The 19,326-nt window shown below is 40.6% G+C and overlaps 1 protein-coding gene across 1 annotated transcript in view; it reads left to right on the top strand.

Annotated features, from left to right (window-relative positions):
* The window catches only part of RGS7BP (regulator of G protein signaling 7 binding protein), a 94,575-nt gene extending 81,123 nt beyond the window's left edge, over nt 1-13,452 (top strand). Inside the window, exon 6 of the mRNA XM_008161861.3 lies at nt 12,589-13,452. Coding sequence (XP_008160083.1) covers nt 12,589-12,680 — 92 coding nt within the window. The 3' untranslated portion in view covers nt 12,681-13,452. The remainder of the gene's footprint in view (nt 1-12,588) is intronic.
* The last annotated feature ends 5,874 nt before the right edge of the window (nt 13,453-19,326 follow it).

Below are 19,326 nucleotides of genomic sequence, written 5' to 3'. Positions count from 1 at the left end.
CAAACAACAGGAAGCACTTAGTGTACATTTGTCTTTCCTCAAAAAAATGTGATAATGAGAATGGAATCCCTCCGGTGAACACAGTTTTGCCCGAAGATAGCCCAGATCTATCCTGACCTCAAAGCAGACGTGTCCTCCGCTGGCCCTGTCAGTCAAGAGCAGTTACCCGTTGCCCGATCTGTGGAAGCACTAAACCAGGTGTGGCAAACACAAAAGAACTGAAGTCTTGGCCTTTGCCTTTAAGAAGTTTACAGCCTAGTGGAGAATACTACCAAAGGAAGGTCTCTGCCACTCACACATTTAATTATCTAAATAAAGTAACAGTAATAGTTAACATACATTGGGAACTTAAAGTGTGTCACTATGATTCAGCACCCAACTAGGACGTGATGTCCATCCCACCTAGCAATTCTGATACTACCTGGATATAATATCAGATCCCACAAGTCAAGGGCTCCGTCCTAAAGATTGCCCCCCTACCCCCCCCCCCACACACACACACACATTCACTTCAGATGCCAATGGCAATTTAAGGGTTGTCACCTGCGCTTCTGACCAACTGGCTATGGATTGACGGTTCCAACAACCCCCTTCATGGGTTTAATTTGCTAGAGTGGCTCACAGAACTCAGAGAAAACTTTCACTTACTAGATCGCCGGTTTATTATAAAAGAACATATCTTAGGAATAGCCAGATAGACAAGATGCAGAGGACAAGGTGTGGGGAAAGGGCGTGGAGCTTCTACCTCTCTGCAAGTATGCCGATCTTCCCAGGTCTCCACATGTCCACCAACCTGGAAGCTCTCAGAGCCCCATCCTTTTGGGCTTTTATGGAGGCTTCAGTACAGGCATGATTAATTAAATCTTTGGTCATCGGTTATGGAAATCAATCCCCAGCCTCTCTCTTCTTCCAGGAGGTCAGGGTTGGGACTAAAAGTTACAACCTTGTAATCTCATGGTTGGTCTAACTGGCAACCAGCCTCCATTCTTAGGCGGTTTCAAAAGTTTCCTCATTAACATAACAAAAGAAACCTCTATAGCTCTCATCACTTAAGAAATTCCAAGGGTTTTAGGAGGAAGACCAAATATCTATTTATTATAAGTCACAATATCACAGCTACTATCCTAAATACTGTAGATTATTAACTATTTTAACTTATTTAATTCTAATAACATCATTGAGAGAAATGCTATTAATGTTTCCAATTTATGGGAAACTGAGACACAGAGAGGTTAACTAACGTAATCAAAGTCACACAGACTATAAGTAGAAAGTCTGGGAGATGATTCCAGGCAGTACTTCTCCAGAACTATTCTATGGGAGAATACACCCTAACCCAGAAAGGGAAAAGGGATATTCCATGAGGGAGGGACTGCTGTAAGCTTTTGTTAACTACTGTATCTCCAGTACCTAAAGCAACCCTGGAACATAGTAGAATAACATTGGCCATGAACAAGAAATGTTTGTTAAAGCTGCACCCAACTTTGCAGCCCCAGGTCTGAAGCTATGTACAAGGGACTAATAGTAAGCACTTTCACTAAGCATACATGTCTGGAGCAGCCTTAAGTGAAGCATCGGCCTTAGAGACGGGTACATAGAGGGCAGGAGAAGATTTTTAGAGGTAAGAAACTCCTGTGTTTCTGTTCTCTGTGGGGAGATCTCCGTATCTCCGCAGGTTGCTAGTGGGAGTGGGCTTCTTGAGATATCCCAAGAAAAGCATTTTCTGAGACTCACAGGGGAGGATGAGATATTGTAAAAAGCTTTATATCTCTGGAATTACACACCCGAGTTTCCAAGGTCCCATTTCCCTTTGTCCCACCAAGGAAGAAGTCCCATTTTGCCTTCAGCGGGGCTAAGATCAAACCAGGGCCCAGAGTTCCCGTTCCATGTCTGCACAGTCCAATACAGCATCAGGCTAGCTTAATTGGTGTTCACAGTTGCAGTCTATCAATCCATCATGTGTGGGTCCCCAGGACCCTGGGCCATGCAGCTATGGAGGGAACACGGGCAGGATCAAAGCCAAAGGAACCAGAGAGCCAAGAGAGAGCTCCAAGAGTCACACAAGAGCACTAGCTCCTTTGTCTATGATTATGCATTCCCAACTTTTTGCAGGTTTGCATTGGCCCTGCCCACTCTGGCCAATGATCTCCGTTCCCAAGTTTGACTGCCAGGCACCTTCCCTATGTCACCCCAAATTTACTGTGTATCCATCCATTTTCGCCTTTGTCTGGTCCCTTCCCCAGTAATCTACGGGGAATGGGCCAGTGGTTCTCTGGGGAGTGTGAAATTATAGCTTCCTGGTGAAGCTGCCCAAATGACATGCCTATAATGTCTGGCTTCCCCCTTTGCTCATTTCCTATTATTAATAACTAGAGGCCCGATGCACGAAATTCGTGCAAGGGGCTCGGCCCTCACAGCCCCGGCTTTGTCCAGAAGGACATCCGGCTGTCCGGTCTAATTAGCATATTATGCTTTTATTATTATAGACTAGCTAATTAAACAGTATCATTCCCACTGAGCAAAGCCTGGGCAGGAGGGAACACAGGGTGCTGCCCGCCTCTGAGCAAGGAGGGAGAGGACTTGGCCGTAGAGATGGAGCGCCCCTTTGCTCGGGAAGCAGCATGGCAGCAGGTGGAGAGGTGGAAGTGAGAACACCAGACAAAGAGGCCGGGAGTCATGTGGCCTTAGCCCCATGGGCTGGAGCCGGGTGTCAGAAAATAAGAGGCTGGGGATGTGGTGTATCAAACTGAAGAGCCTGGCGACCAAGGCTAACTGGCTTAAGCCATGGTGCAGTGTTTTGGTGACCTGGTAGTCAGTTCTAAGAAAGCAGTGTTTTACCACAACATGTGACCTCAGCATGCAAGTCTGTTGCTAGAAATAAGCCCGGTGGTTGGGAATAAGGACTTGGGATTTGAATGCTGGTTCTGCCACTTACCAACTTTATGACCTGGAACAATTTGTTTAACTTCTGGAAATTTCCATTTCCTCATCCCTGAAAAAGAGATAACAGTATCACTTGGTTCAGAGATTGTTGTGGGGATTAAATGATGCAATGCATGTCACATACCTATTACCACCCTTACAGAGAGCAAACATTCGCAATTGCTTTATTATTTTGTTGTTGCTATTGTTGATGTAACTATTATTACTATTATTTACTGGCTGCCCCACCAACTCAGCTCAGGAAAACTCGAAGTCATCATCAAAGAGAGCAGTCCCTGTTACCACTGATGATATGTAGCATCCATGAAAGGTTGAGCCTGCAGTTCAGAACACTGATTCTCAAGACTTTGGATGTGGGTTCATGTCTGAAGTATTCTCAGCTTCCTAATATGTTGGGCAAATCTACCCCCATCAACAGCACACAGGCCTCTCTCTGTACCTCACGGCCAGCTGCCCAGGAGGAAGACTGCCCAGAGTGCCCAGTCTGAATCCCATGTATGCCATGTAGCCTCTTTTCTAAACCAGACCATCCCTAATATCCCTTCTACATTTGGTGAAAATTCATCCAACAGTTTTTGAACCATGCTTTAATGGAAAAACAATTTCATTTTACTTACTTAGGATGTTTTTATAACCATAAAAAGTATAATATAAATATTTTTGTGTAACTTTATATCACTTTTATAAACAGAAAGATAATTTGATTTTAAATATAATAATAGTAATTAAAGATTGATACTGTAAGTAAAAACATGAATGAGGCCCGGCCGATGTGACTCAATGGTTGAACATCAACTGGTGAACCAGGAGATCACAGTTCAATTCCCTGTCAGGGCACATGCCCAGATTTTTGGCTTGACCCCCCAGTAGAGGGCGTGCAGGAGGCAGACAAACAATGAGTCTCTCTCTCTCTCATCATTGATGTTTCTATCTCGCTCTCCCTCTTCCTTCCTCTCTCTGAAATCAATAAAATTAAATAAACATGAATGAAAAGAGAATAGTCATCCAAATAAATGATTCCAAGGACTTGAACCCTCAATCAATTTGGGGATTCCAGTAAAAGGAAAAAGCTAGGAAAGGCAAGGACTTCTCAAGGAGGGAGAGATGCAATAGGATTTCAAAATATTTTTTTAAATGAGGGAAGTCCTGTGGGTAATTCAGTTTTCTTCATTTGTGGGAGAAATGGGAACCCTTAGCATATGAAGGTACATCTCTGTTCTCTACATGTTTAATGGGCGCTGGCAGCATGATGCCACTGCGAATTGACTAGTAGAGAAAGGGTGTGAGTCTGGGCCAGGGTCTGAGAAGGCCCCAGGGAAGGGGGACACGTCTCTGGAGCTGGAAACACTTTTTAGCAGATGCATATGGCACCATTTTAATGAACAAATCAGCCAGATTCCTTTCTCTGACTTCTTATTACTGAACTAGACCACAGGGACTTCCCCATAACCTTCCAGGTGATTTGTTTCTTATACAAGTCTAGGTTAATATATGCAGGAAATGGTCTGGGGTGAAATGTAGACAGTTTTATTCCATTTCTCTTCTGTGGGACCTTATGGTCAAAACAATACTAACTGGATGGAAACTATTATAGAAACACATCTGTTTTCTTTCTGGATTTTTTATTTTCTTTCTCTTTTTATTCCATTTATGTGTATTTGAAGCAGAGGTGGGAAAAAGGGAAAAGATATTACTCCTTGTCCCTCTTGTTTCCTTCCTCAAAACCTGACCATGTGAAAATTCTGCCAGGAGAGTGCTGGGGGAACCCACACTGGAAATGCTCAGCTCCCCTGTTCCCCAGGCTCCATCCTCACCCTCAAATCAGAAACTGTTCTGCATTTATCATGGCACTTAAAGATTTAATCAGATCCTCCCCCACTTCCTGCCACAAGCAAAACTTGACTTAACAACAGTGTACTCTAAATTGACTTTCACTGGCAAATAACGGAAGGTGGCCAAGAACAGAGATTTTAATGGTTCATGATTATGCCTTCATTTTAGACAGGGCCTTTCAGGTTAAGACTGGAGACAGAGAGATTCATGAAGAAAGAGTGAGCCACCCTGTTCCTCCAGACAGTGTCCAGATCTCCTGGCTCTCAGCCTGCGTTCTCTCCCCTGCTTCAGTGACTCTCCTGTCCTACATTCTGGGTCACTGGCAGTGCTGTAGGGAGCTTCATTAATTATGATTGTCTTGCTGTGTCAAATGGATTACAAATGGAGACACCTGTGGAGAGCCCACAAGGTCACTGACAAAGCCTGGAAGGAGATTGGAAAGTGAAGGACAAGCATCTTCTAAATGCACGCTGTAATCAGACAAAACAAATCGGTGGAAATATATTTAGCCTGAAAGACAGTTTCACCTTTTCTAAAATTCTGACTGAATAAATGCTGTGGGGGTGTGTTAGTACATTCACTGTTGCCTAGAATTTGGTTGTTAATACCATGCATTTGAATAAGTCTGAAACAAATTCGTCAGGAACAGTATCTGCTCTAGAATGGGTCTCCTCCTGTGGACAGTCCTACTCCAGTCTAAACTGGGTCTAGGAACAATTCCGCAGATTCATACCCGTGATGTGCTCTCATCTGGGACCCCAAAACCCAGAACCAGCGTATTATGTCAGGCAGAAGAGTCTGACATCTGGCAGAAGAACACTGGACAGTTATGCCATCTTCGAGCCCGGAAATGACCTTGTGGGTCCTTCCCCCAGGGCCTTCCATAAAAATTTTCTGTGCTTTAAGTTGGTGCCTGAATGTTACTCTAGGCAGTTTTACTGGTAGCTCCATACCTTTTGTAATGTCTACAACCTTTTGTGCAGGATTCAGTGTGACATGCAATCACTCACTTTCCTCCAGTCTGACGCACGCATCACTGATCACGCATGAGTTTCTTAATGGATTACTCTGATCATGTTGAGCCCCTACTCACAACCTTAACTGCCTGCTCATTGTCTACTGAAGGAAGAGCAAGCTTCTTGCCTTCGCATCCTTTTTCAATATGCGATGGGCACCTATGATGTGTCCAATGCTGTGCTAGGTGATGGGGTTGTCTCTCTCTTTAGAGGCTCTCCATCTTAACAGAACAGATAAGAATCACCTTAGAACTTTCTTTCAAATGACATATGCCTCCCATCACAGAAATTGTGATGGAATCTTCAGGGTATAACATGTAAATTCTGCAAACAACTAACACACACACACACACACACACACACACACACACACACACACACACACAACTGGAAAGACAAAGAAAGTGCTTAGAATATAATGATGCCATAGACACAGGTTGCTACAAGTGCATATTGTATTCTCACCTAGCCAGATTTGGGAATATGGGGGATATTGATAATTACTTTTTGAAAAGTATCTGAACTGAGATTTCTTAGGATGAATCAGTTAGCCAAAGAAAGAGATAGAAAAAAGACAGTGTAGGCAGAAGATCCTGGATATGTGAAGGCATTTGGGGAGATGAAAGAGTGGGGCATTTTGATGAACTACAAGAACTTCATTAGTTGGGAAAGTAGTTAGAAAAGAGGTTTGAGAGAGAGACTAGAGAGGTAGGTGGGCCTATATCTTTAAAGTCCCTGTAAGCTATAGTAAGAGGTTTGGATTTTATCCTGAAGCCATTGAAGGGATTTAGTTAGGATAAAGCTAGGGGGCTGGAGAAAATGATATGACCAATTGGATGGGCCGCATAGGGGAGAAGGCAAAATCAAGGATGAAATCTAAGTTCAGACTTGGAAAACAGAATGAATGATGGTGTCATTCACTAAGTTAGAGGGAACAGAGGAGGAGCAGTAGAGATAGAAGACAATTGAAGTTGTGGTCATAGGGGGAACTCCAAGAGCAATTCCCAGTGGTGTAGAGTGGATATACATACAAGTCTTATGCTGAGGGGAGACATGTAAACTGGAAGCACTAGGAATACAGATTTAAGCATCAGCAGCATAATGGTAATTGAAGCTCTAAGAATGCTTGAGAGCACCCATGGAGAATGTGCATAGAGAAGAGTCCTGGAAGGCATTTCCCTGAGGGGAAAGGAGCAGTTTACCAGGGGGACTGAGAAGAAAATCTAAAGAGCCTTATGACATACATGTTGGCAGGAGCAGCTTACTTGGAACTTGGGGCCTGGAGGCCTAATTAAGGAGGTTTGAGGAGTGTGTGGGAGATGAAGAGCTGGGGCAGCAAGGGTAAATTTATGAAGGCTTCTATGAAGAGTTGCTTATAGGATGCTAGGAAAAGACGGCTGGAAGCAGATAATGTGTGAAGGGCTGTAGCATTTGTTTACAGAAGGCATGCAGAAGCATGGAGCAATCAGAAAAGACTTTGCAGGGGGAAAAATGATTGAGCTAATCTTGAAGAAGGGGGTTGGCATTTCCTTGGAAAAAGAAATAGCATATATGAAGGCAGAGAGGCAGGGGGAGGTTGGCCATATTTAGGGAATTCTTAGTAGTTCTGTTTTGTACTATCCCCTCCTTCATATACCCTTCATTCCAGCCAGGCTGGACTGTTTATTTGTACCCAAATTCAGGCTACCTTTGTTCACATTACTCTCTCCATCTAGAATGCCTACCCCCTACTTCACCAAATGTCCAAGTTCTCCTCATCCCTGTGGCCAACCATGAATACCAAGGCCTCTGTGGATTCACGAATGTCTTCTTTCTTCTTCCTTCGTCCTCCAATTGGGAGTAACTTCCCCACTTGGAATTCTCATAACATTGTATTTGTATCTCTCTTGCAGCATTACTGTTGAAGCCTCATAGTTACTCAAAGGAAGATCCCTGAGGCCAAGGACCATCTTCCTATTAGAATCCATCTATACCTGATACAGAGCATGCACTTTGGCTAATTCAATGGCTCTCCAAGTGTGGTCTCAGGACCAGCAGCATCAGCAGGTCTGGGAACTTGTAAGACATGCAGTTTCTCAAGTCCCACCACACACCTACCAATTCAGAACCTCTGGAGGTGGGGCCAGCCATCTGTGCTTTAATAAGCCCCCAGACGATGCTGAGGAAGCTAATGTTTGAGAACCACTGGGTTAACTGAAGGTCTTTCACTGGCCATGATAAGTACTTCTTTTGACTTTACCTGAGAACATAGCTTTAAACTCAGGTTATTATTGGAAAACTTCTCTCTTTTTTTAAAAATCCTTACCAGAGGATATGTTTATTGATTTGAGAGAGAGAGAGAGAGAGAGAGAGAGAGAGAGAGAGAGAGGGAGAGAGAGAGAACATGAAACATTGATCAGTTGCCTCCCATCCTCACCCAGGCTGTGTATTGAGCCTGCAACCTAGGTATGTGCCCTGATGGGGAATTGAACCTGCAACCTTTTGGTATGCTTGGCCATGGCTGAAAACCTCTCATTTTTATGTCTTCCTATTTCTTGTCATATCATTTATATAAGAGATCCTTTATTAGCTAAGGAGATTTGAGCAATAGAAACATGGTATCATTGTGCCTTAGAGAACTCCAGTGGCTCAAGTAGCATCCAAGAATTAAACATTGAATGACTAAGATCTGAAATAATTGATGGTTGAATTTCCTAGTCTATTTTTTTCACATTCTCCTATGTATTCCTTCTTCCCTTTCCTTTGTCACTTTTTATTTTCACATTTACAATTCTCCTAGGTTACAGTTCTCTGAGAGTATGTACTTTGGAGAAAAGATGCTACAAAAATTTCAAACATTTGTAATAAAAATCAAAGATGTCTCAACAAGGTCAAGTGGAGTAAGTAGCCCAGAAAGTTTAGAATGAGTGGGGAAACCGTCCATTTTGCTCACATTCTTTTGGTCACCCATCACTTCAGAGACAGGATTTTAATCAATGTGGAAAGACATCTTTCCTTGGACTTTAATTCACTTCAAACTGTTCCAGGCGTACTTACTGCTCTGTGAATGTCAGCATTTACTGCAGGTGTCAGCTTCCTATGGTGGAGAAAGCTGCTCTGAACGTCTGCCAACGACTTTTGAGCTTTTGTGTCACCTCAGCCCTTGGTGATAATCAGACAAGCTCTGGGCTAGGCTAAGGTGTCACCAATGCTCAACAAAGATGCCCCAAACCAGCAGTCATCCTCAATAGGCAGACTGCTCTTTGCTCACCATCCTAACACTTTCTCATCATTCCTAACACTTCCTATTTATGTGTGAGTACTATGCTTGCTTATGTGTGTGTATAGTACTCACACAAGTGAAATATATATATAAAGACTGAGTGAAGAGACTTTCAGTAGCACAAAAGGTTTCTCATTCACTGTAATGAATGCATAGATACCAGGGTCAGTCCTGTTTTTTCAATTACAGTTCACATTCAATATTATTCTGTGTTAGTTTCAGGTGAACAGCATAGTGGTTAGACAACCATGTACTTTACAGAGTGGTCCCCCCACTGCCTCAAACACCCACCCAGCCCCGTGCTTATTTATCACGATATATTCCCTATGCTGTAATCTACATCTCTGTGACTATTCTGTAACTACCAATTTGTACTGCTTAATCCCTTCACCTTTTTCACTTAGCCCCTCAACCCTCCTCCCCTCTGACAACTGTCAGTCTTGGTATAAATCCTATATAATAAAAAGCTAATATGCAAATCGACTGAACAGCGGAACAACTGGTTGCTATGATGCACACTAACCACCAGGGGCTGATGATCAATGCAGGAGCTGCCCCCTGGTGGACAGAGAAGCCGGGCTCATGGCTGGTGAGCACAGCTGCGGTGGTGGGAGCCTCTCCTGCCTCCATGGCAGCGCTAAGGATGTCCGACTGATGGTTTAGGCCTGCTCCCTGCTGGGAGCAGGCCTAAGCCATCAGTCAGATATCCCCCGAGGGCTCCCAGATTGAGAGAGGGTGCAGGCCAGGCTGAGGGACCCCCCTGAGTGCACGAATTTCATGCACCGAACCTCTAGTCTCTTAATATCTGTATAACAAAAAGGAGAGAATGGGAGCAAATGTACAGCATCCACATACCCCAGCATCCACATGCATACTTTCTTTGTAAATACAACATTGTAGTAGACATTTCCTCATGTAGTGAGAACTGTACATATCAGAATTGCATTTTATAATATATAAAATACCAATTAGGTCACTCCCCAAATCTCTTAAAGGTTTGGAGAAAGGATATATGGAAATTCAGGAAATAGGTCTTCCAAGTCTTAAAGAAATAAAGTGCAAAGACTTTCTTTCCTATAAATATCTTCATAGATCTGGTGATTCTGTTCCAAGGAAGCATTGAATTGCAGATGAACTTGAGTTTCAGGAAATGTAGTCAGTATCCAAACAGATATTGAAAGATAAAATTCTTTACTCTTCAGAATCTGCTATATCTTTGCCATATCCAATTAGGTTAAGTCATTGCTCATTTGGTGGTTAAAGAAGTAAGAGTCCGAAAACTGGTGAGAAAGTGAGCTATCTTTCTGTTTCAAATATATCATGATTCATCGCTGAGATATTATCTTGAGAAATCTGGCTCATAGAGACTCTCTGACATTGCTTTCAATGTCTTAACTATTTAGGGTAAGATTTGTTTTTGCTTTTGTATGTGTATGTGTTTTTACGTTTTTATTGAATTTATTGGGGTAACATTGGTTAATAAAATTATATAGGTTTTAAACTATTTTTTATTGATTTGAGAGAGGGAGCTAAACATTGATGCAAGAGAGGAACATCGATTGGTTGCCTCCCATAAACGCCCAACCAGGGATTGAACCTGCAACCTGGGTGCATGCCCTAACCAGGAATTGAACCCACAACCTTTTAGTTTATAAGATGACACTCTAGCCAACTGAGCCACACTGGCCAGGGCTAAAATTATGTAGGTTTTAGGTGTATAATCCTATAGTATATCATCTATACATTGCATTGTGTATTTATCACCCCAAGTCAAGTCTCCTTCTACCACCTTTACTCCCCCTTTACTCTCTTCCACCTCCCTAGGGCAAGTTTAATTATAAAAGAAGGACATCCTATTTTTAGCTCTCAAAATGTTGACATCCAGATTATAGTGAATTATTTTTCACCATGGAAAGGACATAGAGAGTCTTTTTTTCCCTCCATGTTAGCATAATGTGAGTTTTAAGAAAGGATTTTAATCTGTGGAGACTGGGAAAGTGGACTGTGTTTGACTAATTTGCTGTGCCCAGCTTAGGTGCCTGTTTTCTTCCCTGGCTCCAACTTGCTATTCAGTTTCATCTAAATGTATAACATAGTACATACCATTCCAAGGAACACTGTCAACTTGGTGGGTGATGCTAATTTGCTTGCAAGTATGATGCTAATTTGCTTACATGAACCTTTGGGAAAGGGGAAGAAAGGCCTGGGCATTGGGATGACACAATTTACATAAGAGGACCCGGAATCCAGGACTCTTTTTGTTCTTGACAGTTTCCTGAGCGCCTAGGCTCAGTCATCAATAAAAACCAACCAGCCATGGGGTTGCGCTTAGCTCCAGTCTCACCATGTTCTAGCACCGTCCCCGTTGGCAATGAAAAGCATACTTGTTCATGGTCCTTCTAGAGCCTCTGGGACCCACACTGGCCAGTTCTGCCCAGCAGGTTATTTCTACTCAGCCTCTCTTTGGACTGCACTATTTCCTAAAACCCAGCCCCTAAACTAGATTTGGTTTTCAGGCTTATTTCTTCCTCTATTTGTCATCATGGGAAAATTTTTCAAATAAAACGTTATGAATTCAACAGCTGGCCAGCTTCTCTTACCCTTGTTATGGATATCTATAGAAAGTGGGAGAGGAAGACTGAACAGGGAAAGTTGACACTTCTTCCTGAGACATGAAGTAGGTGAATGGAGGCAAGGTGACCTTCCTACATAATAGTAGCTCTATTTACTAAGTGCTTCCTCTCTGCTAGGCACCACGGTATCCACCCAAGCTAAATGTTTTTCATAGATTTTTTTCACTTAATCCTCCTCTAAGTAATATTAAACCCTATTTGACAGATGGGGAAACTGAAGCTGAGTGAGTTTAAGTTGCATGTTCAAATTACAGAGCTAGTAAATAGCAGAGGCAAGTTTAGAAAAGAAACCTACTTTCCCCAAAGCGTGGGCTCTTCCCAAGAATCTATACTTTTCCCAACTGAAAGATGGCAGCTAAGCAGTTTACATTTAACTCCAAGCCCTGGTTCTCAACTGTGGGCTCTCTGTCCCTCCCCCAGGGAACATTTGGCCATATTGTCACAACTGGTGGGGGAGTTGCTACTGGCATCTAGTGAGTTGAGGCCCTGATGCTATTAAACATGCTACGATGCCCAGGACAGCCCCAAATAATAAAGAATTATCTGGCCCTAACCGGTTTGGCTCAGTGGATAGAGGGTCGGCCTATGGACTCAAGGGTCCCAGGTTCGATTCCGGTCAAGGGCGTATACCTTGGTTGCGGGCACATCCCCAGTCGGGGGTGTGCAGGAGGCAGCTGATCGATGTTTCTTTCTCATCGATATTTCTAACTGTCTCTTTCTCTCCCTTCCTCTCTGTAAAAAATCAATAAAATATATTTTTTTTAAAAAAGAATTATCTGATCCAGAATGTCCATAGTGATAAGGTTGAGAAACCTTGATTCAAAAGATGGTGGATTTTTAAAGCCAATTCACAAGAAGGTTTTGTCTGTACCTCACTCATATGTACTTTGTCCCATCACAGATGACAGCAGTCTTCTAAATCTAACTTCCTACCCTCTGGTTAGAAGACGGAAGAGAAGGTTCTTTGGGCTATGTTGTCTCGTCTCAAGCTAGACAATTCCTCCTGGAAACCCACCCCAGGGGAGACCTGAAAAAAAAACCACAGACGCCGAGGACCTCCAGACAGCTGAACCACAGTTATTGGTTTCCGACTATGTTTTCTATGCTTCCTTATTACTTTTATCCGCCACTCTCTACCCTCTTAAATGATTTTACATTTGAAAGTAGCTGCTGTCAACGGGGAAAGAAAAAACACAGATTCAAAAAGCAGGCTGTTTTTAAAAGGATTTTTAAAGTCGACATTGTGCATGTCTGCTCCAAACCATACCATGACAGATGCAAGAATTATGATTTTTAAATTATTTAAAGGTCTTTTAAAATGGATTATACAGAGAAAAATCATTTCATGTATACTAGTAAACCTATAACTTTTGCTGATCTCATGTTAACAATTTATCTTATGTGGAAGAAGTCTTTAAACATAGAAATCCATTTAAAACTGCAAAACTGTGTTAAAATCCAATCTATCAATATCATTAGAAACAATATAAGCAAACACACCACCTCACCTACTGCTTTCTCTGCTTTCATTTACATTTGGTCTTCCATTCCATCAGAATCTAAGAGCTTCAACAGAAAAATATCTTAATTTATAATGCAGCAAAGACCATCTATGAAAAGTGTTTAAATTTTGTAAATACACAATAATCCTAATACCTTCGTACAGTGCATATGGGCAACTAATTTCCTTTCAATCCAATGGTGTCTTTTTCAGCTTCTTGGAGAATGAAGTAATCCAGTTAGGAAATGGTGTAGTAACATATACAATTACCCTCAAATGTAAAATTTGAATATTATGACATTTTGTTCTAATTGAAATCTGAAGCATGAAGTCTGCGCATCAGCATAGTGTTAACTCTTTAGGGCATGCTGGAATTAGCTCAGATCGTAAAAATATTTAACATTTTACATTGTTAATGAAATCTTTTCAGTTCAGCTAAGCTTGTCTCATTTTAGATGACGATGCAGATATGACTTTTCCAATGTGTACTCGGTGTCTTACCTTATGCAGATTCTTGAAAGCAGGACACATAAAGCAATACTATACTTTAGAAAGGAGGAAGCCACGTGCTGTTTTTCTGTTCACAGCTTTGTTGTGATCTTCCTCCACTAAACTTGTAACATGCTACACATTTTGTTGTATTCCCCACTGTTCTTTCTTTGGCCCATTTCCCAGACAGAATTTCCCATAGGTTGGCAGATCAGGCCTTTGGACTTCTTTTCTTTTTTCCATAGTCTGAAAAATCCTGAAGTTAGACAAGAGGCACCAGTGTCTGGTATAATAAAAGGAGGATCAAGATGCCTATAAGTGGTGTATTCAAAGCGCATCTTTAATCCCAACCCTATAATTTCTTCCTACTTATGTACACAGGCATTTACATGCCCACCAATATCTTGACCTGAAAACTAAGTATATTAAAGCCTTTAGCTTTAGTGAAGATGAAGACAGGTACAGACAAATTACTGGAATAATTATTGCATTAGGCTGAATTATATGAAATAGCTGATATTTGACTGTTTTGACCTAAGAAACAGCAATTTCATATAGTTCAACATAATATCTAGTGTTGTGGAAATAATCTTTGGAATTGTCTTCTAGGTTTTTCAGGTTGAAAGGATTAAAGGGTTGGAAGAGATCTCAAAGGCTATGCAGGTCGCTGTGTGGATCACACCAGCTGGCTGTTGGCCTTATTCGTAGAGTCAGAGTTGTGTTCCAATGAACTGGTAATGGATGCATGATTATAGGTATGCTTGGCTTCATATAAAGAAGTACCCTCAAAAATTACCCAAGAAAACCACAATTTTCTAAATCAAATACTTGTAAAACAAACAGTTGTGGGAATATGCTATTTAAAAGACACCTCAGGTGAGTACTCCCCTGCAAAGCAGGTAACCATTCCCAGATTTACCTGGTCTGCAAACCCTGGTTTTCATAAATGAGATTTGATTAAAGCTTAATGTCCTTTCCTGAATGTGGTTCATTTTTATTCCCTGGAGTTAATTGACTTCAGGTCCATTGTTTTAGAGATTATGAAGTAGCCTAATTTGGCACATTCTCACTTAGTCTCTGTCCTCTCCCATCTTCCCACTATATTAAACCCTTAGCTTCATTCTAGTTCCTACTAATCCATGCGCAGTTATTAACTGATAACTCTAACCTTGGTGTTCAGCACGTTCTTCTAAATGCCTGGCCTAAATCACTTCTGCTTGGTTAATTTGTGCTCACTCTAGCCTTAGTCTCTTAGTCTCAGCGTAAAAGTAACACTTACCTTCTGTGCAATTGTGCTTTGTACAACTGAAGACTGTTAATAAATTCAGGTCTCACCTCCATGATTGGGAGGACCATAGTAGCATTTCATGGAGATGGGAATTTGTCTAATTCCCTAGCTAGGCTTTTCATACCTAAAGTAAATAAATGCAACCACTTTATCTTCTATTCATAGTGCCTGTTTCTCAGCCTTTGATCAGTTTTGTAGTTCCCTTAGACACACTCCAAGATTTATAGATCTTTTTTCAGTGGCAGGTCCTAAAATTAAATTTAGTCCTCAAAGTCCTGATAACCTACACTGGCTCATAGTTGCAACAGGTAATTCACAGTCTCCCATTAGATATGCCAATGTGTCTCTTTAGGAGCCTGACCCCTGTCCTCTCCCCACCAAAGGACTTTCTCAGGTGTAGTTGCATGAGATAGAGTTCTAATGTCTCAGCTTCCTGCTGGCATCTGCTTCCAGATTAGCAATAACACTGAGCTGATCTCTAGGGATAAGGAGAGAACATTGAATCCATTTTGTTGCATGTACCCACATGCTTGAAAAAGAAAAGGATGTGAGCTGCTTCTGGCACACAATCTTCCACTTTACCACCATGTTTTTAATGCCCCATGCTGCCTTCTTTTTTTTTTTTTTTTTAATGATTATGAGGCAATACATGTTCTTTGCAGGAAATCTGAAAAATACCACTAAGTATAAAAAAAATAAAAATCACCCGGATCCCACCACGATCACATTGTTTAAATCCACATTTCTAGACATTGCATCAGTCAGTGGTGGGGCCCAAAGACACTTTTGGATAAGGTTTGTAAAGAAATGCCCGGAAGGCCAAGATGTCACTTTAAAATATGGGACAGATTCACGGCACTCTTCTGGGTGTGCCATTGTTCTGGAGTACAAAGAAGACTTTAGAAGTAACACAGCCCTGCTGCCTCCTCTAATGAAAGCTCGTGGGGAGATTCTAAAATCCTGCCAGATCCTTTGGCTCCTTGGTGCTCCATGTAACATTTGATACTTACTGTTTGGCAATACTGCCACCTTCTGAAAGCTGAACTTTAGAGTGAGAGGGGGAAACCAAGTATAAAAGCATCTAATTTATCTTCGACAGCAAACAAATGGGCCATATTAACAATGATCCTATATGAATTTCAGACTCTGGATGTCTCAGAGTTGAAAGGATCAGGGATATCATCCAGATTAATTTCCCACCCCACACACATCCCCAAGCAATGTCTATCATTTCTTTCTTTGTATTCTAGAATGTCACCAAATGCAAAATGCTCAAGTTTTAGGTAACTATAGATAGCATGAAAAAGAGTAGTGATGGTATTGGCTCAAAATAAATCATTAGCATTAAATATAAAGTCCAGAAATAAACCCAAGAACATAGAAGAATAGAGTACATTATAAAAATGACATTTCAAATCCCTGAGGAAAGATTGGATTATTAAGTAAATTATATTGGTATTAGAGGCCTGATGCATGGATTCATGCACCAGTGGGGTACCTCAGCCTGGCCTGCAGGGATCGGGCCAAAACCAGCTCTCCAACATCCCCCAAGGGGTCCCAGATTGCGAGAGGGTGGTTCTCGGGTAATGCACCCCAGAATCGGGCTCCCTCCTCTGTGGTTCCGGGTGTGTCAACCGAGAACCGCAGCTGCCAAGTCACCGTAGCTCAGTAGTTCCTGCGTTGAGCGTCTGCCCCCTGGTGATCAGTGCGTGTCATAGATACAGGTTGGATGATTGACCAGTCGGATGGTCGCTTAGGCTTTTAGATAGATAGATAGATAACTGGCTAGCTATTTTGGGGGCATTATTATATCTATGCCTCATAACTTTTAAAAATCAATTCTGACTGCAGTAAAGATTAAAATGCTAAAGCAAATAAATAAACATATAAAAGGACTAGCAGGCAATACTGATGAACATTTAAATAATTTTCATGTGGAAAACAGCCTTTCCAAGCATGGCACAAAAGGAAGAAACCACAAAGGAAAAGATGGATGGATTTGACCAATTGAAAATCCAAAACTCCTATACAATGAAAAATAAATCAGATAAGGAGAAAACAAAAGTTTAAATATATGCAACAAAAAGTACAGACCTGTAATATATATCAGGAGTTTAAATTCCACTACTTTGATAAGTTTCCATGGTTTACAATCCCCTATCCATCCAAATGTTGCCATTTCATTATTTTCTTTTCTACTGCACTTTTTCATTATTGCTTATTTAATTGTCTATATCCACTAAACTGGAAGTTCAAGAGGGCAGCAACCATTTCTCTTTTGCTTACTGCTATATCTTCTACACCTAATACAGTGCTAGACACAAAGCAAATACTAAAAACATTTATTGGATGAGTAAATAATGAATTCATTAATAAATTACATTTTATGACTCAAAAAATATCAAACTTTCCAGTAGAAAATTGAGCCAAAACACAAACTGGCAATGTACCATAAATTTAAATAATGCACTAATGATAATTATGAAACTATTTGAATATACTGGTAATCAAAAATGTAAATTATTATAATATATTCCTTTTTGTGTATCAGAAAGGTATAAATAATTAAAATGTCCAGGGACAGAAGGAAGTATGGAAATGAATATTCTCTTATAGAGTCAATGTGAGTGTAAATTGAGTCAATCTTTCTGGAAAATATTTTGGCAATGTATTTTACATGTATGCCAGGTAATTCCACTTCAGGGAGATTCTCCTTGAAAAGGTCAGAAAAAAATGAACTAAGTTACATTCATTCATCATTCAAAAAATATATGCAAGAAAGGATGCTTATAGCAGCAATATTTGGAGAAATAGAAAAATGTAAATACGTCTACAGTAAAGGGCTGGTTAAATATGGTATATCCTTTCAATGGAATACTGTGCACCAATTAAGAATAAGCATCATATGTATATGCAGGGAAATAAAGAAGCTATATTGTTAAATGAAAAAAGAAAGTTACAGAAGAAATCCATTTTTTAAAATATACATATACATGTGTGCATTAAAGAGTCTGAAAAGCTATTTGCTAAAATGTTAACAGCAATTATCTCTGAGAGGTGAGATTTGGAGCAATTATATTTTCTTTTTGCATATCTGTAATTTCTGAATTTTCCACAATAAGCATGTAGTATCTGTATAATTTTTCAGGGAATAAATAGCAATGTTCACAATATATATTAAATTAAAACACATGTTATAAAACAGTATGGATAGTATGATACAATATTTGTAAAAAAGAAAATTATATATAAATCTATCTATGTATGTATATATATGCATAAGAAAGCTAGAAGGACATACATTAAATGTTAATAGTAGTTATTTATGGGTAGTGGGATTATGGGTGATTATTTTTTCTTTTTGCTTTTCTGTGTTTTCTAATTTTTCTACAATGAATATGTATTACTTGTGTAATAAAAACTATTAATAAAAGTTTTAAAAAAAGAATTAAAAAGTGGAATAGACATTGTTACTCACCACTTGCCTTCATCCTCCCCATATCCAGAGAGGCAGAGAGAAAGGGAGAGAGGAGAGGAGAAGAGAAGAGAGGGGAAGGGAAGGGAGAAACTAGGAAGTAAGGAGAGAAGAAAGAAAGGGAAAAGGGTAAGAGAAAGAAGTCAAAGTCAAGTCAGTGGAGGAAGGATTTAAACAGGCTTTGGAAACTATTTTACTCACAATAGCACTATATCTAAATTTAGTTCCATTTTTTCAGAAAGCTACAACAACAGCAAAATACATTGAGTTAAATAATTTTATTTTCTAATAAAAGAAAATTATACACATGTGGAGAGACATCTAGGAATTAAGCTCTGACAGGAATGTCTCCCAAGAAGTTTCTCCAAAGGCAAGCTTTGCGGTCCAGCTAGTTGCCATGAGCTGTGCAGTGCAGCCTGGAGTCACACGGACTTTTGTCTGCATCTCGGCTATTCTGTAACTAAGTATACAACTATGGCTAGCAGTTCCAATATCCATTCTCTCCTTTTTTCCTGTAGTAACAGAGACCCCAAATTTCAGCGAGACACTGGCCACCTAAAGTAAAGACTCCATTTCCCAGGCTCCCTGTGGCTATACTGTATATCTGAATTTTGGACTACAGGATATGAGTGGAGTTGTGTGAGTTCCGGTAACATTCCTAAAATAAGGGGCATGCATTTCTATGGTCTTCCTCTTTTCCCACTAGGCTGCAATGAAAGCATAAAGGTGGAGTTGAAACAACTGTCTTGGAGTCAGAAATGGACACTACATGAAGTTAACAGAAGTGACCCGAATTCCCTTTCTTCTTCCTGTTATCTGCTAAATGATGAATCCATTTATAATTTATATCTCATTTAAGGCATTAATAAGGTGAATCTTTGTACAG

Source organism: Eptesicus fuscus, chromosome 4, assembly GCF_027574615.1.
Source record: "Eptesicus fuscus isolate TK198812 chromosome 4, DD_ASM_mEF_20220401, whole genome shotgun sequence".
NCBI lineage: Eukaryota > Metazoa > Chordata > Mammalia > Chiroptera > Vespertilionidae > Eptesicus > Eptesicus fuscus.
Note: the sequence above shows the minus strand (reverse complement) of the source record. Positions and strands in the feature narration are given on the sequence as shown.